The 24,465-nt window shown below is 33.1% G+C and overlaps 1 protein-coding gene across 10 annotated transcripts in view; it reads right to left on the bottom strand.

Annotated features, from left to right (window-relative positions):
- Positions 1–1,962: 1,962 nt before the first annotated feature.
- LOC105228580 (ras GTPase-activating protein raskol) overlaps positions 1,963–24,465 on the bottom strand; it is a 254,245-nt gene continuing 231,742 nt past the window's right edge. For 7 of the 10 annotated variants that reach the window (XM_049455597.1, XM_049455598.1, XM_049455593.1 and 4 more), the window contains 6 exons: positions 11,242–11,362; positions 6,840–6,967; positions 5,584–6,774; positions 3,105–5,513; positions 2,694–3,039; positions 1,963–2,639 (listed from right to left, as the gene is read on the bottom strand). In XM_049455597.1, coding sequence (XP_049311554.1) covers positions 2,372–2,639; positions 2,694–3,039; positions 3,105–5,513; positions 5,584–6,774; positions 6,840–6,967; positions 11,242–11,362 — 4,463 coding nt within the window. In that variant the 3' untranslated portion in view covers positions 1,963–2,371. Of the gene's footprint in view, positions 2,640–2,693; positions 3,040–3,104; positions 5,514–5,583; positions 6,775–6,839; positions 6,968–11,241; positions 11,363–22,999; positions 23,861–24,465 lie in introns of those variants that run through there. The other 3 variants (XM_049455600.1, XM_011208462.4, XM_049455599.1) reach the window with 2 other exon arrangements.

Below are 24,465 nucleotides of genomic sequence, written 5' to 3'. Positions count from 1 at the left end.
TGAATTTTTGAATAATTTTGAAAACAATTTTTAAAATTTAAGATTTTTTTTTAGATTTTTATAAAAATTTAAAAAAAAAAAATTGAAACAATTTAAAAAAATCTTTACAATTTTAGAAAGAATTTTTAAATTTTTTGAACAATTTTTAAAATGTTTCTTGAGAAAAAAATATTTACAATTTATTTTAGTTTTTTTTAGCAATTTTGGAAACAATTTTTAAATATTTTGAAACAATTTTTAATATTTAAAAAAGAACTTTTGGAACAATTTAAACATTTTTTTTTTTAATCTTTATAATTTTAGAAATAATTTTCAAAACTTTTGGAACAATTTTTAAAAAAATTTGCAAATATCTATAAAACTTTTGAAAAAATTTTTTAAATTTTTAGAACAATTTTTAAAATGTAGCTTGAGACAAAAATATATAAAATAGCACCACGCAATTATTTACATACATATGTACATATTTACCTGTGGACGCACATATTATATACAAGTACCTTTGAGCTTTTAATTTTTTCTTGTAATAAAATTTGAAAACGATTATTCTGTAAAATCGTTTTTTGTTTGTTTGCATTATATTGCAATTGAAAACTTGAAAATATATTTTTGTTTTTAATTTTTAACACATATTTTCTATAACTTTATAAATTTATAAAATTATAACGGTGAAATTTAAATTTTTTTTTGCAAATTTTTTAAAATTCTCTTTAAATTTTTTTTTAAATAAATTCAAATTCTTTGAAATTAAAATTATATTTTGGAAATTGTTTAAAGTTAATCTAAATTTTTATAATTTTGGACTTTAAAAACTTTTTAAAATTTTTATTGGAAATTTTTTAAATTTTATTAAAATTTCTAACTTAAAAAAAAAAATTTAATTATATTTTAATTAATTTTTTTTTAATTAAATTTTTTTTTAAGTTATTTAAATTTTTTTTTACATTCGAACATAAAAAAATGCAATTTTAAATGCAATTTAATATTTTATGCGCCTCTGTTAATCTCACTACTGCTTTTACAGTTATGTCTGCCTTCTCACATTACTCACTTTTACAAAGTCTTGTAAAATTTGTTTTTTGGTATCTTCATCGCACTTCTAATACTCTACAATTTGATTGTTTATACACAAATTTATTTTTTTCATATATTTTTTTATTTATTTTTATTTTTCAAAAATTTCATTAAAATATGAATACTTAAAAAGTTGCACTTAAATACTAGAAGATTAAATAAATGTAAACGCTTAATATTTTAAAAATTACTTTAAAACAAATGTTTATTTGTGTGTGTTTTGCTCTCTTTTCTTTGATTATACAAATTTTCAATTCATATACATATATAAATATTTGAAACAAAGCAGCGAAGTTTAATAGAATAAAAATATATGCAAACGTGTATACGCACAGTGGCGCAAAAGTGAAAAATAAAAATGCACAAATTTAAAATTTTCTTTTTTTTTAATATTTTTAAAAGCTTTAAAACCGACAACGCCCGAAAGTATGCGACAGCGAAATTTGGTTTTAAATTTTCGGCATTTTTTATGGGAAAAAATTTTTGTGGAAAAATTTTTAAAACAAAAAACTAAAAAAAAAATTAAAAAAAATAAAAAAAAAAATTAAAACAAATAAAAAAAAAAATTAAAAAAAAAATTAAAAAAAATAAAAAAAAATTAAAACAAATATTAAAAAATAATTGTAAAACACATATTAAAAAATAATTTTAAAACAGATATTAAAAAATTATTTTAAAACAAATTTTATAAAATATTTTTTAAAAATTATTCAAATATTTTTTAAAAATTATTCAATTTTTTTTTTTTTTAATTTTTCATAAATTTTTTTTAAATTATTAAAAAAAAAAAAATAAAAAATTATTCAAAAACATTTTTTTTTTAATTTTTCTACTTTTTTATAAGTTAAAAGAATTTTTAAAAACAAAAATATTATATAAAAACCAAAACTATAATAAAAAAAATGTAATAATAAATAGTAAATCAAAACCAGTCGGAAACGGCAGTTATTAAATTTTACAAAAGTTTAGTTTCGCAACAAATCGAATATATAGTTGTTTATATACATATGTATGTGTGTATATAAAAACTCGTTAGCCATAAAATAACTTAAAACAAGCAACGCGTCTAAAAGCTAAATTTTTGGAAACGTATATCTTTTACACTGAGCGCGCAAAATGAAAGCTTATCGCCTTGTTTCTTTGTTTATTACATTTTACTCTTCACTAAGAAATTCATACCGCGCTGCCGACTTTACGCTGCGGCGCGCACTAAACACTAACGCGTAAATAATTTAATAAATTTAATTTAAGAATTAAAATTAATACATAACTTTAAACGCTAAGCACGCTGCTGGGTTCACTGCGCCTGCTGCTGTGCACTTGCGCCTGCTAAACTCGTTTGTTGTTGTTGCTGCTGCTGCTGCTGTTGCTGTGTTTCATAGCGATGCCGCAGCGCGGTAAGCGCGCTTAAGAGACGACTGTTGGCCGCATCTAGCGCGGCGATTTGCTGACCCTGCTCCTCGATGACGCGCTGCTTGTGTGACAGCGCCAACGACATTTTCAGCTGTTCACGTCGCAGCTCCTCCTCCATTGTGATAAGCCTGGAGAGAGTTGTGGAAAACGAACTATTAATGCATTTTCGCACATACACACCAATAATGTTGCGCGCGCGTACTCACCTATCGATAATACTGCGCATGGTCGACTCAGATTGCATGCTTAGATTGCTGACACCGCTGCCGCCGCTGCCACCATTGACGCTATTGTGGCGGTTTAGCGCAAACAACTCATCGCTGGAGTCGCGGAGCTCGGCTTCGTCGCGATCGAGCGTGTGCCGCAGCGTGTCGAGTGTTTCCTGCAGTAACTGTATTTCGCCATTTTGGTCAAAGCTGCCGCTGTTTGCGCTGCCAGCGCTACCGCCCGTACTGCTGTTGCCGGCCGCCATGTGGTGCTGCTGATGATTGCCGGAGTTTGTGTGTGCGCGCGGCTGACGACGACGCTTGCCTTCATGTGGCGCACAGTGGCCTTAAAAAAATACAAAAATAATGAAATAAATATATGAAATAATGGCGCATGCTGCAGTTATGTACCTTCTGTGTCTGTGGAGCTGTCTGATAACGTGCGCGCCGAGTCCAAGCTCAAACGCCGCTGATAACGTCCGCTTATATTCGCGCTGTTGTGTGCTAAGCCGTTGCTCGGCTTACCAAAAGCGCTATTGCTGAAGAGGCCGCTCGCTGCGTTCGAAGCTGCCACAGCGGCTGGCATATAACTGCCGCTACTACTGCCATTCAATGGACCGTAATTATCTTCGCGTTTGAATTGCGGATTGGTGCGTGGCATGCGTGCGCCACTTGTGTTGGATTGCATTGAAATGGGTCCCAAACCCATATTGGCGCCCGACGAAGATGAACTGCTGCCGCCGCTGAGCGAGCGCTGTGCCTCTAAGTGACCGTGTGAGGGCGATTTCATAAGCTTGTTCATGTTGTTGCCGCCACCAAAGCCATGGTAGTTGTCAGTGGAGAGGCGCTCCTCCGACGAGGAGGGTGTTAGTGCGCCACCGTTGTTCAGTAGCGCTGCGCGCGCTGCCACCAGGCCGCCACCATGTGGTTTCGGGCGTTGCGCGGCGTTAGAGCCAAAGAGTTGTTGATGCGCCGATTGTTGCTGGCCATTGCTGCCGGCGTGAAAACCGCTGCTGTAGTTGACGCGCTGATGATGATGATGGTGGTGGTGATGATGCGCTGGCGCAGCGCCGCTCGTTGATTGTTGCTGCTGTAGCTGGTATGTGGGATTCTTGAAGGCGAGCGGTGTATTGCCACCAACGCTTTTTTGTTGTTGTAACTGTTGTTGTTGCTGCTGTTGCTGTTGTTCGATGGGGCTCGACGACTGTGACGGCGGATTCGTGGCGATGCTTTGATAACCCGACGAGCAGTGGCTACTTTTAGCCGACAGTTGCTCACGCGCGCTCTTGCCGTGTTGACCGGCGGCTTGCGTCGCCGAAGTCACCACCTCACCGACCACTGCGTGCTCCTCGGCGTACTTGAAGAGATCATCAAGATCTTCCAGATTCATGGGCATATTCGGGTGCGGATTGGAGTCGCGCGACGCATGCAGGTGCGCGCCTGCTGCGGGCGGCGGTCTTTGGTATGCGGGCAGCTTGTGTGCCAGCGGTGTGGAAGCGCTGCTGTGATCAGGTATGCCCAAATTCAATTTGCTTGGCGTGCGCTCATTCAATACCAAGCTCACATTCGAGTTGTGTAGCTTCTGACGCTGTTGCTGTTGCTGTTGTTGCTGCAACAATGCGGCGTTGCCCTTCAGCAGCGGCGTGGGCGACTTGCGCACAAAGGCGCTATTTGAGTCCAAGCCAGATATTTGTATAAACTCACCATTGGCCAACTCATCGTAATTGTTGTTGTTGCCGCGCGGTAGTGTAGTGGCGCGCAACATGCCAGCGGCGGTGCCGTCACTGTCATTACCATTGTGACTGCTTAAATTACTGCTGCTAGCAAGCGACGAGCTCATGTTGCCATTGCTATTTCCCATGAGGCCGTAGTAGTGCGCGTTACCGCCGGCGCCAACATGCAGACGCTCAATGGTATTGCTGGCGCTTGCGGCAGGCGCAGGCGGACAGTGATGCTGTACATTGGTGAGTAGATTGTGACTGCTGCCGCCACCGCCGTTAATCGATGACGAAGCCAGCGAGCTTTGTGACTGCGCATGCTGCAGCTGTGTGCTCATGTAGCCGCCGGCAATGGAGCTTTGTGAATTCGAGTGGCGCTTGTCAAGCGCGCTATTGCTGCCCATTGCATGTTGTGACTGTAGTTGGTGCGCGTGCGCGTGTTGTTGCTGCTGCTGTTGTTGCTGTAGCAGCGCATTGACTGTTGGATCGTTGTAGCGGAAGATGTTCTTCTCCAACGAGCTGGGCGTTAAGACGCCGCGCATGATGCCGCGCTCAGCCGACATTGGCTTTGTGACGACCGCATGCTGCGGCTGCGCCAACTGCGCTTGATGCTGTATGGGCTGATGTTGCTGTTGTTGTTGCTGGTGCTGCACCTGCATAGCCATATCCTCAGGATTGCGGTTCTCCTGGTTCTCAGTGGGCGCATGCGTGCTGGGGCACATGTGCGGCATGTGTTGCATGAAATTGTTGCTCTCTTTGGCTTTAGTGATCTCATCTAAGATGTGCTGTAGTGGATCAAGTTCGTGTTGACGCGCTTCCGGCAGCTTGCTAATACTTTCGCTAAGCAGTATATGCAAAATAGAAAGCTGTTTGCCCTGATCGATGTAGCCAGCCCAGTCAAGTATGGACTCGGGTGCGGCATGTTCGGGACGCGTGGAGATCTGTTGCAAGAACTCTTTCATGCGTGGCGCCTCCTGCTCGAGGAAGTCATTGAGAAACTCCATAAAGCTCTCCTTGCCCTGGAAGCGTGTGAAATTCGCCAGCGTTTGTAGTGTCTTGGCGACAAGCGTTAGATTACGTGTGGCGCGCGCAGAGGGCAGCTCTGTGAAAATAAGAGATTGAGGGTTATTAAATGGAAAATAGATGTACTCGTACGCGCAGAGGTTACTCACCATTGGTTATATTGAACAGACTGGGCGACAGTATAGCCGGGCAGAGGAAGCGCAAAAAAATGGATGCCGATATCAAATTATCCGCCATATCTTGACGGCCCAGCTGCTGCAAGCGCTCTCTGAAAGTCGCGAAGCATGAGCGCAACTGTTGTGGAAAATGTTTGTGTGACTCGTAGATGCACTGCCAGGCGCTGCGCACGGCGGCACGTAATGAGGCCTGTTGTCGTTGCAACGAGCCGCTCGCTTTGGTCGGATCCACTTCGCAGTCGCGATCGGACTGTATGATCTCATTGATTGGCGCAGAGAGTGTGTCTTGCAAATACTGTTCGCCAGTTAATTTCAGAAAAGCTTCCATGCTCTTGGTCGCCAACGAATTGCCGCGGAATGTGAGACGCTGATCGCCGACACGCAGCAAATCCAATGCTACCACATCGGTTAGGAAAGCGCCGGCTAAACCTTGCGCGTGCATTAGCAAGACGAGCGCTTGCCCAATATCCTCTTTGGCTTTCACGCCGATCACCGGCTCGAGCGTTTCACAAACGCGTTTATAATTATTCTTCAAATACTCGAGAAAGTCGGCATACACATTGATCGGCAGTATGTCGGTGCTTTGGAAGCGACACTTGATACGCAACGTCGGCGTTACCTCTTTGCCGTTGCGGTTCAAGCTGTCGTTAGATTTCTCACTTAATATCGGATACCAATCCTCGGAGAATATGCGCGATGTCACTTCGTGTATCGGTATCTTTACTGAACCAACAAACATATGCTTGTCGCGCTTCTTCTTCTTCTCCACCTCGCGAAATACATTCACTGTGATCACATTGATGTCGGGTACATCGGGAAAATCGAAATATTCACCCCAGAATAACAAGTCTGTTTGCAGCTTCACGCTGGTGCGTCCATACAACGCTTTGTCGAGGTGTAGTTCGCAGAAATATTTCTTCTTTGGTTGCAAATTTTTCGCTTCATAGATCCACATCTTAAGCGAGTTGTCTGTGTGGCGTGTGTGCTCGGCGTTCGGCGATATGGATTTGCGCAGTGAGTAAATCCACAGATCGCGCTCTTGACGCGAACCGCAGGCGTAGTAGCGCTCACCACGCGGACCGCCCCGCACTTGAAAGCAGTGCCGACGGCCGAGCACCGATTGATGCACAGGCGCGACGCCAACGGCACCGGTGCAGGAGAGATCTGTGGGATAAGAGATGATTTAGTTGATATAATAGCGAAGTTGGTCGGAATGTGCCAAAACTTACCGATCGACGACATGACTGCATGACTAGAGAGCAAGCTCTCATGTGAACGCGAGCCGCGCAAGCCGCCTGAGCCTCTTTTGGTGCGTTCCAATTTGGTAACTGACTTTGTACGTTTGAGTGGATTTGATCTGCGTGTAGAGAGGAAAGAATAACTTAAGTGAGATCATAAAATACAAAAAAATATGCAAATCCTAAATTTTACAAAACTAGGTTTATGAAAATTTGCGCAAACTAGTGTGTGGTGTTATAAAGTTGAAACTATGAAACAAAAAATATTTTTGGAGTTTTTGTTTATGATCATTTTTTTTCTATTTATATTTAAGAGCTTGCGCAAACCAGTTTGAGCAAATTTCTTTTATAACATCACAAATCGAACTCTAAATGCTGAAAATTCAAAAATCATCAATTTTATTATTGACTTGTGCAAACAAAGTTTGCACAACATTTTGTTTTTAGCAAGTTTTTTTTACCAAAGTGTGCTCTTATTGTTTATCGCTAGTAAATACGGAAGCCAATAATTTTTTATTTGTTTGTGCAAACAATTTTGCGCAAACTTTTTTATAGAGCTAAAAACAAATTATTTTTGTTTACATACTATAAACTCAAGGGACACATTTTTATTGGTTTGTGCAAACTATTTTGCGCAAACTTTTTTATAGATCTAAAAACGAATTATTTTTGTTTCCATACTACAAACTCAAGGAACACATTTTCTGATTGGTTTGAGCAAACAAGTTTGCGCAATATATTTTTTTAACAAGTTATTTTTTGTCGAATTGTGATCTTATTATTTATAGGTAAAAAATTCGAAAGTCAGCTATTTTTGTTTTGTTTATGCAAACAATTTTGCGCAAACTTTTTTTATAAAGCCACAAAACCAATAATTTTTATTTACATGCTACAAACTCAAATGACACAGTTTTTTATTGGTTTGTGCAAAATTTTTGGTTCATTTATGAAAGCCGACCAAGACCACCGTCCAAAACGACTAGACATGAGACAATAATTTTCCCACAAAACAACGTTTGGCTTCACAGTACAAGACCTAAACGCTCTTTGGACTATTTGGAACACACTGGCTGGATAGCTTTGATTCACGGGTTATAGCCCAGACCATGCCCCTTCTGATTACTATTGACCACAACCCTTATTGTAATACAGTTGACATCAGAACAAATTATTAAAAATTAATCAAGCATTCTTGGCTGCCAAGCCGGCGCATTTCTTTTGGCTTGGTATATAGAAATCCAATATTTTGCGCAGTCGGTACTTCGACAGGTTCTAAACTTTTAAGTACCTTTATTTCTCATGAAACTATAGTAAATCAAAAATAGTGATATAACCTTCCATCAATTCATTAAGCTGAGTTTCATGGTCTCCAAATAGTCTAATCAATGACTTCAGTGAGTCAAATCACTCCGAAGCTTGTTGGCAAAACGCCAAACTACAAATTGAGTATCTAAGCAAAACTGCTACGGAAATGCGGTAATCGGCGTTACTCAACCCAGGCAATGGGGCAATAAAGCAAAAATTGCTGCAAAGTAATCACTGAACTGTCAATCAAATGTCAAACACAAGTAAACACACCCATATGACAAGTGACATGACAACTGACAATTGTAAGCCAGTAGCTAACTGTAAACGTAACAATGAGCGGTGAAAGAGAAAGGCAATAGCGCGACAAACACACGTGAGAGAGCGCAATAAAACTTCAATTGCACAAAAGCAAAAGTTTGATTGGAAAACTTGGCAATTGCAACAACAGCAGGTGTGCAGTTTCGGCGGTAAGGGCGTCAATGCGGCAGAGTTTCGAGTTTAGTTAGTGCAGTGACCACACACCGGCAGAGTTGCATGGAAATTGGCAATGTTTTGCAATGCAATTTTTGTTTCTTTTCTCTTCTTTTGCAATTGCCGCATTGTAAATTCAATGCTGGCGCATCGTCATGGCAACGGCGCGCTTTGTTGACGCTGCAAGCGGCATGCAATGGCCGCTGCTATTTTTGTTTATTGTGTGTCAGTGGTTTGTTTGAACATTTTTATGGCGCCCAAGTGCAAAATTTCGCAAAACGCTTGCACAAGCGTACACACATATTGCTATATAATATGTATGTATGTGTTTATTGCATGCGGCAAATTTACAATGTCGCAATGCGCTCATAAAAAACAAGTTGCACATAAAAGTTGCAAGCATTGCAAACTATTTGCGATAAGGAAAACTAGAGAAATAAAAGCCAACTAGTGTGATATGAGCAATGAAAGTGGCAAAAAATATATATAGTATATCGTCACCTAAAATGCAAAATAACATAACATCACTTTTCATAAGTTTGCAGGCGAAAAAAAACGATGTAATAGAAACCACTCATATTGAAAGAAAATTTTGAGTTTTGGTTATAAAATGGTTATATATTGGTTATCATACAGTCATATTGAAACTAAATTTGAATTTTGGTTATAAAATAATTTGGTATTGGTTATTATATCTGTTAAAGATTTTCAATATTTTTTTGATGTTACGTTGTTTTGCATTTTAGCTGACGATGTATTAAATATGCTGAGCGCACAGTGCGCACGGAAGTAAGAATGCTTGCAAGTGACATTTTGCCAGGCAATTGGCCGCTAGCGTTGCCAATGCGCCACAATGCTACACTTATTATTATTATTATTTTTGTTGTTTTTGATATTTTTTGCTATTGTTGTTGTATTGCTAACATGCAATTTAAAGGCGTGTTTGCATATAAATATAAATGCGCTCAGGCACTTGACGACAGGTGCGGCAATGTGGCATGTCCAATGCATGAAGCACTCAATTTTTATTGTTATTGGTTTTTGTTGTTGTTTTGCAATGGAAAAAGTTAAACTTTTCACATATCAGCTGTCAAAATGTTGACTTGGTGGTTAAATGCAGTCGAATTATTTGAGAGATATGCAAATATGAGTGCGCAAAGTGACATTTATATGCATATTAGTGACATTTATAAGCACATAACGGTAAATTTATGCATGCTTGCAACGCAAATATCGGGTATGCACTACTAAGAGCAAAAAACAGTAAGATTTTTTTTTCCAAAATCTATTTCGTCGCCCTCAAAGTAATTCCGCTTGGACCTAATACAATTGTATCAACATGTTTTGTTGTTGTTGTTAGAATAAATTTCCGGAATAGCCTTAATGTTTAATAGCCGTTTAATGTTCTCAGTTGACTCAAAACGATTTTCCCGGTCGCGATTTGCTGAATAGCGAGAAGTTTCACGGAGCTAATTCAGGCGAATGCGGTGGTTGCCGCATGATATTGCTTGAAAATTTGGTGAAAAACAAGAGTTGTCGGCTATAATTCCGGCCTCTTTTTTTCAAATAGCTACGCGCAAAGGAAGCATAATACTCAAATAGTATTCCTTGTTAACAGTTTGGCCGATCGCTAAGAATTCGGAGTGCACCACACCGCGATAATCGAAGAAAAATGTCAACATAATCTTGATTTTTGACCTGCTTTCACGTGTTTTTTTCGGCGTCGGCTCACCTTTGCCACATTATTTGGCCGATTGATCGTCTGTTTCCGGGTCGGAAGCATAGATCTAAGACTTATCGCCAGTAATACTACGTTTCATGACTTTCTGGTAGTCAGAAAGCGTTGTTTCATGGACGTTACGCGAGGCTGTTTTTCGTAAAAATTGAGTGATTTCGGAACTAGTCGCTTTTTCACTTTTCTTAGATCCAAACAATGATCTTTCAAAAGGGTTTTCACTGATGCTTCCGATATTCCAACGATGCCAGTAAGATCTCTGACTGTTAATCGTCGATTCTCAAGCACCAATTCCTTTATTTATGACTCAGCTATTGGCGATGTTTTAAGCAGCAGCCTCTAATTTTGATCTTAAGGAAGCCATTGAAGAGTCGCTGGCAGCCTTATTTATGACTGAGACAAGGAATATATCACATTATACACTCAGATCGCTGATTTGATATTTGAAACTTCGTCTTACAGACCATATGCCATCAAAATTGGTTCACTAATATTTCGAAAAACCTTTACTAATATGATTGTATTGCTCGATTACCTAAAAAGCTCGAGGTAATATATTTTTCTTAAAGAAAGCTGAGAATTGCTAGTAAGTCAGGTATCTACCTAACTATATGTAACCCAAAGCGTACTTGTATAAAAAAATCTGTCTTCGGTAAACTCAAGTATCATCAATTCCCTTTATATTTCTCATTTTTTATAATATTTTTTTTTTATTTATATTCCCTTTATATTTCTCATTTTTATAATATTTTTTTTTTATTTATATTAATTATTTTTTTTTATTTATATTAATATTTTTTTTTATTTATATTTATTATTTTTTTTTTGTTTATATTAATTATTATTTTTTATTTTTATTAATTTTTTTCGTGTACTTACCGTTTTGAAAAGAAATTCGTAAATCTTGAGGTTGTATTATTCTCTTGTTGCTGTTGCTTCTGACCCAATATGGGTGTCGCTGGTGCGGAGCCACGCCTGCAAGCCTTCTCATATGAAGTGTCTGCAAGTAAAATTGAAGAGGAAAATACATTGGAATTAGTATATTTTGAAAAGAATTAAAGGATAGCCATATAATTTATCATAACTGAAATACTTAATATGAATACTTAATACGTAACAAATTAGAAGGTTAATATTTGATATATTTTTCTGCAATTATCTTTCTTTATGAGTATTTTTCACTATTTGTTAATAAATTCCAAAATTAAGTATCTAAATTTAGAGTTTTTTGATTTTAATAGGTATATGTCTTAACTAAATATTAATTAGGCGCCTAATGGTAGGCAATGTTTTTATATTTTAATTTAGGTGTGCGTCTTCGCTAAGTTTGAGTTGCAGCGCCTAATGGTAGGCAATGTTTTCTTAGTTTGATTTAAAAAGATATTAAATTTTATTATAATCAATTTATTCAAATTATTATTCCATGAAACTTGCATTGTTTTTTCACTATTTTTCACTATATCAAGACATTTCGTAAATGGAAACAGAAATTTTCCTTGATTTTGAAATAAAACAAAAATAAATAAATTAAAAATAAAAATATTTTAATAAATTAAAATTAAAAAATATTTATATTGTATATGTATTAAAAAAATCGGAATTCCCTTTTTCAGTAGCAGATAAACATTTTCATACAAAACAATAATATTTCTTTCATAAATTAATATTAAAATAAGACTAAGCATTAATGCAGATAACAACTGAATTCGGTGATTTTTGAATGATTTCTGCGAAAAGTGATACATTATGTACATACAAATTGAAATACATATTGTATCTACGAGTATATGTACACATGTATGTATATATGTATTTTTGCTAAAGTTGTATGCACCAAATTTCAATGTTTGGAATGCAAAAATGAATCACCCTACAGCGCAGTGAATCACCTCGTACTAGCAACAAATGAAATTTCAGTTAAAGAGAAAAAATCGCATGCGATTTTTGTTGCCTTTTGACTTGGTATTAGCATTTAAGTGCATTTTATTAATTTTAAACAACGTGAAAACAAAACAAATTAAATATGTAAATATAAATATAAATTCCAGGGAAGAGTAAACATATTTTGCATGCAGACACAGCGGCAGATACCGAGGAATTTATTGCAATAGCAATGGGCAATGGCTATATCAGCAGCATCCAAAGGGCAACAGGCAGCAGGCAGCGCACGCCAATGCCGACACGGAGGCAAAAAGGCATAAAAAATTTACAAATATTTAAGTTGTATGTAAGTAGAGGTATGTAAAGTAGATATGAAGGCATTTGTGGCGATATCTAAATATATGTATAACTATTGCAACGGCCAAGCCACTTGGAGCGCACGCAACTTATTGAAATGTGCGTTTATAAATGTGTAGGGATACATATGTATATGTATAGTATATATGCAGATATTTGTGTATACCATCGCTAATATACATATATAAGCAAGTATATATGTATTTGTATATGAATGTATATATATTTGTGTGCATTTAAGGACCACAAAGAATGCTGGCATGCCAAAACGAGCTATTAAAAATCGCAAGCAAATAAGGCATGCAAGCTGCAGGCGATTTGACAACAACAAAAAATAACTGCTATAATATATAAGCACAACAACTGTGATGTGCATAAGCAAAACAAAAACTTGTGATTCATTAAAGAATGGTGTGCTGAAAAGCCAAACCAATTATTGAACGTGGTAAGGAATCAACAGAGGCACGCAGGTCATGCGAGATTTTGCCATAATTTAAGTCGAATTTGAGGGTGAGAAAGGAGAAAGAACCAATGGAAGCAAAGCAAACTTAAGTTGAAATATTTCAATATAATTTTAATTTTTTGTAGATTAAGAAAATTAAAAAAAAAAAAATTTTTGGAAATTTAATAAATATTTGAAAGACACCTTTTTTTTAATTTCATGAAAAAAATAATAAATATTTAAATAGTATTAATATGTACATATGTAAAAAAATATTTATATATATATTTTTTTTTAATAAAAAACAACTATTATATTAATATATAAAAAAATATTTTATAAATATTTTTATTCTTTTCAATAAAAAGAAAAAATTTAAATTAGAATATTTTTACTACATACATATCATGAAATAAAAAAAAATTATTTATTAAATTTTATTTTATTAAATAAAATTTTTTTTTATAAAATTTTTTTTTTATAAATTTTTAATTTAATAAAATAAAATTTAATAAATAAAATTTAATAAATAAAATTTTTTTAATAAATAATAAATTTTTTTTTTTTTATAAATAAAATTTTTATATTTATTTATAAACAAATATTAAATTAAATTTTATTAAATTAAAAAAAAAATTATTTATTAAATTTTATTTTATTAAATTAATTTTTTTTTTATAAATTTTTTTTAATTGCAATTTTATTTTAAAAATTTAAAAATTTAATAAAAAATTTATAAAAAAAAAATTAATTTAATAAAATAAATTTATAAATAAAAAATAAAATAATTTAATATCTAAATTTTATTTTATTAAATTAAAAAAAAAAATATTTATTAAAAAAAAAATTTTATAATAAAATAAAATTTTAAATAATTTTTTTTAATAATAAAATTTAATTTAATATTAAATTTTATTTTATTAAATTAAAAAAAAATTTAATAAAAACTTTATAAAAAAAAAATTTTAATTTAATAGAATAAAATTTAATGAATACTTATTTATAATTTAATAAAATTTAATTTAATATCTAAATTTTATTTTATTAAATTAAAAAAAAATTTAATAAAAAATTTATTTTATATAATAAAAAAATTTAATAAATAATTTTTTTTATTTAATAAAAAAAAAAATTTAATATCTAAATTTTATTTTATTAAATTAAAAAAAAAATAAATAAAAAATGTATAAAAAAAATTTTTTTAATTAATAAAATAAAATTTAATAAATAATTTTTTTGTTTAATTTAATAAAAAAAAAATTTGTATAAATAAATAAATAATAATTTTTTTTGTTATTTCATGATAGTAAAAATATTCTGATTTTTTTTCATGTTCTTACTATTTTTTCCATATCCAAATTTTTTTGAAACGAAAAAAAAGTATTTAGAAAAAAATCTGTCATTATTATAAATATTTGCTATTTTTTGATATTTAATTACTTAATTAAATTTTTGAATATTTTTACCATTTAATTTTTTTGCGTATTAAGAAATTTGATTTTTTTCTAATTTACCACTCAAAAAATTTAAATGTTTATATTGAAAATTTTTATATTTTTCTTTATCAGCAGTTTTCGAACATTAACTTTACGAAAACTCCATTCAAAAAACAAGAGTTAAGCACCTAAAAGCATAAAAAACATGTAGATGAAACAAAAAATTGCATAACTACAGCACCAACAACTCAACAAGCATAACAACACAACGATCAACCACTTGGCCTGCTCCAGAAATGTGCTGGCCCATTCGCCGCTTGGCCACTTCACAGCGCAACTGTTGTTATTATTTGTTGTTGTTGTTGAGCTGGGCTAGTGCAATTTTATTAAAGTGAAAATATGCATAAACGTATATACATATATATAACTCTATCAGTGTGTTTATATGCCTGTGTTGCCTGCCTTCGAAGAAAATGTATCAAAACAAAAACAAAAGCTCAAGCTGCCGAGCTCTTTGCCACTACAGACTTTAAGTATACGCTTGCAAATGCGTTTTGCACTACTTTCTGTTGTATTTATTGCATTTTCTTGCTGCCGTGTTTTCGCATCATATTTCTTAAGTGTGCTCTTCTGCCTTCTTCTTCTTCTTACTTCAACTTTTTGTAATTTTTTAATGGTTTCTACTTTTTAATGTGTGTTTTGTGGTCTTGTTAAGCACGTTGGATGTTCACTTAGCTTTAGTGAGGTTCTTTCTCTGTTTGGTAACTTTGTGCAGAAAAGTCTCCAGACGACTCATTGATTATAAAGCTGCAGAGAGTTTATACCAAATGTGCTTCGAACTATTGTTTTATAGCGAATTTTCATAAAAGCCTCAATGGAATAAAATTTTTCATATAATTTACTGCTCACTGCAGAGATTGTCGAGTTTCATAGCCTCCGCCAAGCCTACAGAGATACGTTTTAGGCATATAAACCAAGTGCCAATAAATAAGTGTCTACAACCAGTTGTCGTGAATCATTTAGGCTACTATGAAAGCTATGTAAATCAAAGGTTTTAGACCCCGAAGTGTTACCAGACTAATAAAAAAAACGATTTGATATAAATAAAACAAACCGTGTTAAGTATATAACCAGTTTGTATTTATCTTTGGGTTAATATGAAAGGTCTACAAAAATTTGTAAACCCAAAACTGTTGCCAGACTACTGAAAAAAGCCATTTGGCCACAGTTTGCTAGCGTCAATTGGGTCATTAAGATTATTATTCTACTTTTTTATTGGCGTAAACACCGCTTAAGTCAATAAGAATGGTCTATTAAAATTTTTATACACAAAAGTCTTGCCAGACTAATGAAAAAAAATGCTTGATATAAATATAATTAACCATGTTAAGTGTATCCAGTTTGTATGTGCTGTTTAAGTCCATATGAATGGTCTGTTAAAATTTTTTGGCTGCCAAGTGTTGCCAGACTAACAAAAAAGACTATATAAGAAAAATAAATAAATAAAAAAAACATAGTGGGGTCTGGGTAAGTTTGCTTGAATCGTTTGAGTGCATAAAAATTAGAAAAATTTAGACTCGCAAGCGTTGCCAGACCAATAAAAAATTTACTTGTATAAAAAATAAGTTGGAAAAATAAAAAACTTATATAGTTTGAGTAAATATGAAAGGTATTTAAAAACTTTTGGACTCGCAAGTGTTGCCAGACTTATGGAAAAATGTACTTGATATAAATAAAATAGAAGATATTAAATGTCTACAGAGTTTGCATGCTGCTATTGGGTCGCTTTCGAAAAGTTTCAATAAATATTTTGACTTCCAAGTGTTGCCAGACCAATAAAAAAATTTGTTGTATAAAAAATAAGTTGGAAAAATAAAAAAAATACACTGACTTGCTTTTCATTGCGCTCTACACAAATTATGCTACGCACAAATGTGGCAAGTTGCGCCTTACGCCAGCACCTGCTGTGAAATTTATCAACAGCTTGTGCTGTGTTGTTGCAATAGGCGCAATCAGCCAAACAATGTTTTAATTACAAGCTTTTTTCAGCTACACAACACATTTTGTTGCTGCAATTATTTTCATTTGCACGTCATTGTTAGCTGTGCATGTTTTTGTATGCGCCTCTACATTGCATTGCTACGCGCTCATTGCTCTACATTGTTGCAATAGCATAATGAATGCCTTTATATGTGTTCCGATGCATGTGTATGTGTGTTGCAACATTCACTATTTTCATTCTCTATTATCTTTGCATTATTCATCGCTGATTTGTGATTGTGCAAAGCGCACGCGTGCCGCGTCGTCTGCGTATTTCGAGCCAATCGTTGCTCTGTCTACGCGTTTGAGCTTTTAATGAGGCTGCTATTTATTGCAAAGCGCTTATGTTGCACTATGCAGCGTGGAGTGCAAGAAAAATGCATTTTTTTATTTTTTTATACCGCTATGCGCTTTTTAATTTAAATTTGATGTTGCGATAAGCGTTTTATACATTTTTTCTGCTTGCACTGATTTATGCCATACTCTATTTAATGAGAGGTCTTGAGCTCACGGCAGCATGCATTCGCTGCGAAAGCAATGAATGTGATTGATCTGAATTATGTTTTTTTATGTCAGAACTAGTTTTGAAGGTAACAGCGAAATAACTAGTTCAGAACTAGTAAAAACAAGTTTAGTTAGGGTTTAAGAGAGGAAATTCGGCGACGAGAAGTTGCCTGTAACATAACGAAGTCTAAAGCGCCCAACAAACTTTGTAGAAATCTTGAGATCGAAAACGCTGTCTATTCAACAAAACTTTTCCGACTTCGACGACGACGTGAAAGGTATCTCGTTCCAAGTTAGTGATCTTAAACATTAATGTATAAGGAAACAATATAATAACAATATATAACAATACTCTTGATCACATCATTCTCAGTTGTATAATTAAATTAATTTTACGATCTGACCTGAAATTTATAATTTTCGGTAAAAACAAAATAATAATTTTTGAATTTGTATGAAATTATTTAATGCTAGAACTTTACTTTCAGTACTCTGTCAGAAATAATAAAGACGCTTGTTATTTAAATAAAATTTTGTAATTTTTTTCGATGCAGTCCCGAAATTTTTCGGGATCCCGAAATTTAATAATTTAATGTCATAAATTCGTTTGTCATTGAAATACATTTTTATAAAAAAAATTTCAGTGTAGTCCCGAAAAATTTCGAGATCCCGAAATTTAATAATTTAATGTCATAAATTCGTTTGTTATTGAAATACATTTTTATAAAAAAAAATTCAGTGTAGTCCCGAAAATTTTCGGAATCCCGAAATTTAATATTTTAAAATATCGCAACATAAGATTTAAAAACTCATGCTTTTATGCTATAAGTATTTATATATATGAACATTAGAAAGCAATATACATATGTACAAAACTAAATCAATGATGACGGACCAATAACAAATTCAATAATACTGCCGAGACTATTATCTCGAAATTAGTATTCTTCTTAACGATTAAGCGACCTCGGCTTTTTTTCAGATATAAGCTTCCTAATGCAAAGCTCATCCAACATCAAATCTGGAGTACCATTGTTCCAGAATAAAAAATATTTTTTAAGAATTGGAGTAGTTTGGCTCAACTAATTACCGATATGCTTTATAAATCCGATAATTGGTCCATGCTTCCGATTGCCAAGAACTCAATTCTCAAAAAACGAAATAAAAACCCACAAGAGAAGAAGAAAATAAAGGTGAAAATATTGATTCAATATCTGAATACGTAATCTATACGAAGATCACTTTGGTTTGGTTTGGGATTTACTCAAAGATTTTATCGGAACAGACCCCTCGAGGGCTGAAGAAAATAAGATGGCGCCACCTTAGGAAGAAGGTACGAACTATTCATGGAAAGAGTGTTACGCTGGAGTATCGTTAAAATGCTGAAAAGTCTTGGCAATATTCGAATCAGTAGTCTTATAATTGAAAGACTCTAATAGACGAATGTCTGAAGTGTATTAATAAAAAATGACGGATGTCATAGGCACAATAAAAGTCGAAGAAAACTGGCGTGGAAAATGATCTACACACATTAAAAACTACTTCTACTTCACAACATATTAAGAACGAATCAGCTGAATCTTACATCGGTTGAACCTCAGGATGCCAGCGTGAATATTACCCTATCATCTACGGTGACTGCAGAGTTTTGAGCGGCTCAGAGATTATCTTGGTCTTATTTCTGCACAAAATTGGTTAATAAGTTCATTTCTACATGTGAGATCTCAGCTTCAGCTCAATATCATAAAAAAATTAAAACAATTGTGTCAGAGTTAGAAAAACATCAGTCGCTATATTCAAATATTCGGTACTTCAAAGTATTTCGAGAGAGAACTCTTTCTTTAGTTATGTTTTATATGTATAATCTGAGTTTGAGACAGAACATATCGTGTGAACTCAGTACCAGTTCAATATGTGGATTGGTTTTTGTATCTATGAGCGGCCCGCCTCTGAAGATATTTAAGGCTAGATTAAGACTTTTATGCATGGAAGATTATACAGGAATCTCTAAGGATGCTGTAAATATAAAGATAAAGCTATTAGATAACATATTTGATCATGGTGATCTTCTTTTGTCACGGAAAACGAGTCCTCAAAGATTTTATTCTTATTGCGGTGTACTTATCTGGCTTTTTAAGGAACCATTAGGCATTTAAAGGGATCCGAAATGTTTAGGAGTTCAAATTATTCGACGAAGGAAACTCGGTAATCAGTTATAAATATTATGCCTTTTGTGCTCAAGTGAAAAATGATTTTCGAAGTGAAAGCCCGTTTTGAGCATCATAGATAACAGATATTTTCTCTATAACCATAAACATAACACAAAAATATCCAACTAAACTAGTAGTTTCGACAGCATGGGCAATAAATTTTAAATTGCACTGGCAGCGCTGACTTTTGATCTTTTTCTACCCAGCTTAGCCAATCGTGCAATTTCAGTGACCTGACAGCCGCACTTAAAGCAAACCGGCAGGTGGCTTAGTTTGCCAAATGCAGCAGGAAAGGCAATTACAATGTCTAAGCAACAATAACAATTATGCTATTGTACAACAACATAAATAAATGTTACAAAAACAACAAAGAGTAGCGGTGCAAATACGCAAGGCAGCTGACTGCCAAGAGGTGAGGTGAGTTAGTAGAGGCAGGTAGAGTAAGTTGAGCTGTGAGGGTAAACAGCAGGAACGGCATAGCAAAGAGGCTATTGGCATACGGATTGAATAATAGGTAATACATTAATTAAAAGGATGTTTAAATCACAAATATCTATTACTATGGCATGTATCTATGTATGTATATGTATTTATATACACATGTATGTAAGTATGTATGTGCAAGCAAACAATTACAAATGCTGCGAATTGCTTGAGTGAAATGCCAGTTTATGAAAAATCATTGCGGTTATTGCTGCACAGTCGTGCAACACCGTTAACTGTCGGTAATAGTAAATTGATTCAACATTTCTTACATACTTCAATACATAAATACAAGCATACATACATATGTACGTGATTTTCCTTAGCAACACTGTATGCGCTTTTAACAAACCATTTCAGCTATGTTTTACTGTTATAAAATTACTTGAAAACGATTGTGATTACTACTTATTAGTTGCTGCTGCAATACTAGGCATATTTTTGTGTTATTTACAATCGTTTACCGTTATTTAGTCTTAATTGCATTACGCACTCTTCGTTAATATTATTTTCATAACTCAAGAAAAGCTAGAAACCATGTAAATATAGTTTTTACAACTAGTTACAAACTGGTGTAAATATAACTAGTAACAATAAGCACTACATCGAAACTAGTCGTTTATCAACTAGTCGCAATTACTTTCGAAAATATAACTAGAACAAAGATATCTTCAGTTTTAACAACTAAATATTTAATTTACTAATCTTAAAATAACTAGTTACGGTTTCAATCATCTAAGCATTAATTCGGAAGTAGTCGCTAATCAGTTATTTTAAATTAATTTTGAAATTATACAAAAATGAAAATTTATCCATATCGTATAAATTTCTTAGTTTTAGCAACTGGTTACAAACTAATCGCAAAATAACTAGTGACATTTGGATGACTTCAGTACTAGTTAGAAAGAAATAACTATCAACCAATTGCAATTTTTTAATCCATATCATATAAATTTCTTAGTTTAAGGGACTGGTTACAAACTAATCACAAAACAACTAGTCACATTTGGATGACTTCAGTACTAGTTCGAAAGAAACATCTATCAACCAATTGCAATTTTTTAAGCAATAAGCATATACATTATGAGAATATTGATATTTTCTAACTGGTTTCCAATAATAAATTTTATAAAAAAATTTAACTACAAATAAAAGCAGCAGTTGCAGTTAACTACAACAAAAAATAGTTGCTTTCAAGTGCCACAACTGCTGCAACTACCTTAGTTGCCGCTAATTGCTTTTATTTTGACAGATTGCATTCAACGCCGCGCACAAGCGCTCACATCTGCCGCAGCAGTCAAACAGTCACTAAAGCAACTCAAAACAGGCAGCCGACATATCAAATCCACTGATCATGCGGCGTTGTTCAATGAAACCGGCTTACTGCATGTGCAATAATTTACTTTTTTTATTGTTGTAATGTACTAGTTGTTGTTATTGTTCGTGTCGACGATTTTTCAATAGTTTGTGAAAATGGCAATTAAGTAAGTGCACAAATTTTTAACTGTCAGGTGTTTGCCGACTATTTTTTAGTTGCCGCGGCTGCTGCAGCCGCTCTCGAAGTTGATGTTGCACATCTCGCTGCTAACGTTTGGCTGAATATGCACACAAAAGATTGTCTTTGATATCAGTTGCAGTTGTTGAAATGAAGTTTGTGGTTTATTGCTGTTTTTGTTGTATAGTAAAACGTTTAGAAACACTTTATGTGTTAAGACTAGTAATAACATGGACCAAATATAGCAATGGTAGTTGTTGATTAAATCTTTTATTACAGCTATGGCCTCTTTACTTTACGTGTATTGCGGAAGACAGCAGGAAATGTTAATGGGGAGAAAGGTTTGAAACTGTAGGAAAAAATTGATTTCTGTCGATTAAAATGATTCTTGGACTAAAATTTAATTCTTCTAATTCTATCGATAAATAAAAAATCGATAACGAATAATCGATGTATGTATATCAATCGATAATTTATTACATGAAGTAATAATAGTATTAAAAACGATAGGTTTTCAATGCGATAATTATTTAGATGACAAACTAATCGATATATTATCGATTAAAGTATTGATAACATATGATCTGATGAAATTATGAATTCGACATATTGTTATCGATAATAAAAAATAATAGAAATTATTCTATCGATAAATAAAAAATCGATAACTAATAATCGATAATTTATTATATGAAGTAATATTAGTATTAAAAACGATAGGTTTTCAATGCGATAATTCATTAGATGAAAAAATAATCGATATATTATCGATTAAAGTATTGATAACCTATGATCTGATGAAATTTATCAATTTAAGTTAAAATATCCAATATTTTCATCATATGGAACCAAAATAAAATTAAGCAAAATTCGACATATTGTTATCGATAATGAAAAATAATAGAAATTATGCAAAATCTTAGTAACTTAATTCAACAGCTACCCAAAATAACATACATAAATATTATATTATGAAAAATATTAAATAAACAAAATTCATTAAAACAATATTGAAAAAAAAATATCTAAAGTTCACAGTAAACGGCATTTATCGATTAAACTTATAGGCCAAAATAATCGATATTTATCGATTTATCTATAAAATACAAAAACAATAGTAGTTCAAAATTAAAAGTATTGACCAAAATCATCGATAAATTTAATCGATAGAAATTATCGAAACATTAACAGTTCAAAGCAGTAAGAATTCAGAAACTCAAGTGTACGAAAAAATATTAATATATCAAATTCACAGTGAACACCATTTATCGATTAAACTTATCGAAAATCATCGACAAATTTTATCGATAAAAATACAAAAACAATAGTAGTTCAAAATTAAAAGTATCGACCGAAATCATCGATAAATTTAAACGATAAAAATTATCGAAACATTAACAGTTCAAAGCAGTTAGCATTCAGAAACTCAAAAAACAAAAAAAAAAAACACTGAACATTTTAAAACGTTTTTAACAATTCTTAATTAAAAAAAAAATATATTATTTTATTCGAAAAATATCGCATAATCAAAATTTTTAGGTTTGGTAAAAAATGTATTTCGTATTAAAATATAAAAATTAAATTTTTTAAATTATCGTGATGAAAAACTAAAAAAAATTAAAATAATGAAACCAAGTTTCCAATACTTGAAATTATTGGTAAGGTTGTCGTGAACATTTCGTCAACCTTTCTTAAACCTTAATTATAACCTCAAATTTTAAATAACCCAGTGAACATTTAAAATATTTTCATAAAAACTCTTAAACATTTTTTCTTCTTCATGGCTCACCTGGATTAAAGTCGATGCTATAACTACTCGGCTCGTTATCCCAAAAGTCATAGAAAATACGACGTGTCACCGCATAAATGTGACTCTGCGACAAGTTCAAGCCGAAATTTTGTGAAATATCCAAAATGCGCGTATAAAATTCCATGCCGAAGTAGAGCAAGTGGGTCAATAAAGTTCACAAAAACAACACACAACTACAGCGGAGATAAAACTGAGTGACAAGCGGAAAAAACAAGCGAAGTAAGGCGCGCGTTTAAGGCGACAACAAGTGTTGATTGAAAAACTAAATAAAAAAACAGCTGCGTTCGGGTTTAATGGTTATTGCAGATGCGGCAAAATTACGTGATTTATTTTTTGATTTTTTATGGCAGCGCACTTTAGCAGCATTATGCTTTAAAAATTGTTTTTTTATTTTTTTAATATCTTTATTTTACTTTACTACATTCACTTTTTCGCAAACGACTGGAGTTTTTGCGGCCCGCGTCAACGCCAAATCAAGGCAATGTCGGCAATCAGTTTGACAATCGGGTGTGAAAATTAAGACGAGACTATTATTTCATTATATTTATTTTATTTTTCTTTATTTTTTTTTGCTTGGTTGCGATTTCTGCATGGCACGCTGTTGGAAATGTGATACAGTAGCGGGCCTATAATAAGTGCAAGTACGAGTTATTGTCAGTTGCAGACAAAGCATTCGTTATTTGATGCTTAAGGTGAAGTGCGAGCGGCTTAAATGAATGCAGGCTGGCGGAATAAAAAATTACATGGCGATATTATAGAAAAAAAGGTTTAAACAAAAAGCCGGAAAAGGTAAACGAAATAAATGGCTGACATTGAGGAAAAGTTTTCGCTTGTAATAAAATGGTTGCTTTAAATAAAATTTTGATTATCAACAACTTTGTACTTTAGCACGATCATTTTGAAAACGATCACTTAATAATTTTTGTTAAATTTTTGATGAAATATATTTTTATATAAAAAAAATTTAAAATAAAAAGTTTAGTATAATAAAATATGTACTCTAAAGGATAAGGATCTTTTTAAGCACGATCACTTGTTCATTTTTCATTCAAACTTTAAGAAAATCGCACTTTTTAAATTATTGCAAGTATTTTTCTTTACAAATAAATATTTTGAAACCACTGTTGTGCTTGAAAAAAAGCTAAAGAAACAAAATTTCAATTTTTGAAGATCGCTAATGACACGATCACTAAGTTTTTAGCTAAATGCGATTATTTATTTCTACGTTTTAACATAAAATGAAATCATTCATACATTCTAATACTTTATTAATAAAAATAATTTCAAAATATATGCACTTGTCAAGGAAGATCAGCATAACAGGTACATTTCAACCACGATCACTTAGATATTTATCTTACAAATACTTTTTAAATTTAAATATTTGTCACTATTCATTAATTTTGCCAACAAAAAAATTGTTCACTTTGATATTTGAGTACAGT

The sequence above is a fragment of the Bactrocera dorsalis genome, chromosome 4 (genome assembly GCF_023373825.1).
Source record: "Bactrocera dorsalis isolate Fly_Bdor chromosome 4, ASM2337382v1, whole genome shotgun sequence".
In the NCBI taxonomy this organism is placed as follows: Eukaryota; Metazoa; Arthropoda; class Insecta; order Diptera; family Tephritidae; genus Bactrocera; species Bactrocera dorsalis.
Note: the sequence above shows the minus strand (reverse complement) of the source record. Positions and strands in the feature narration are given on the sequence as shown.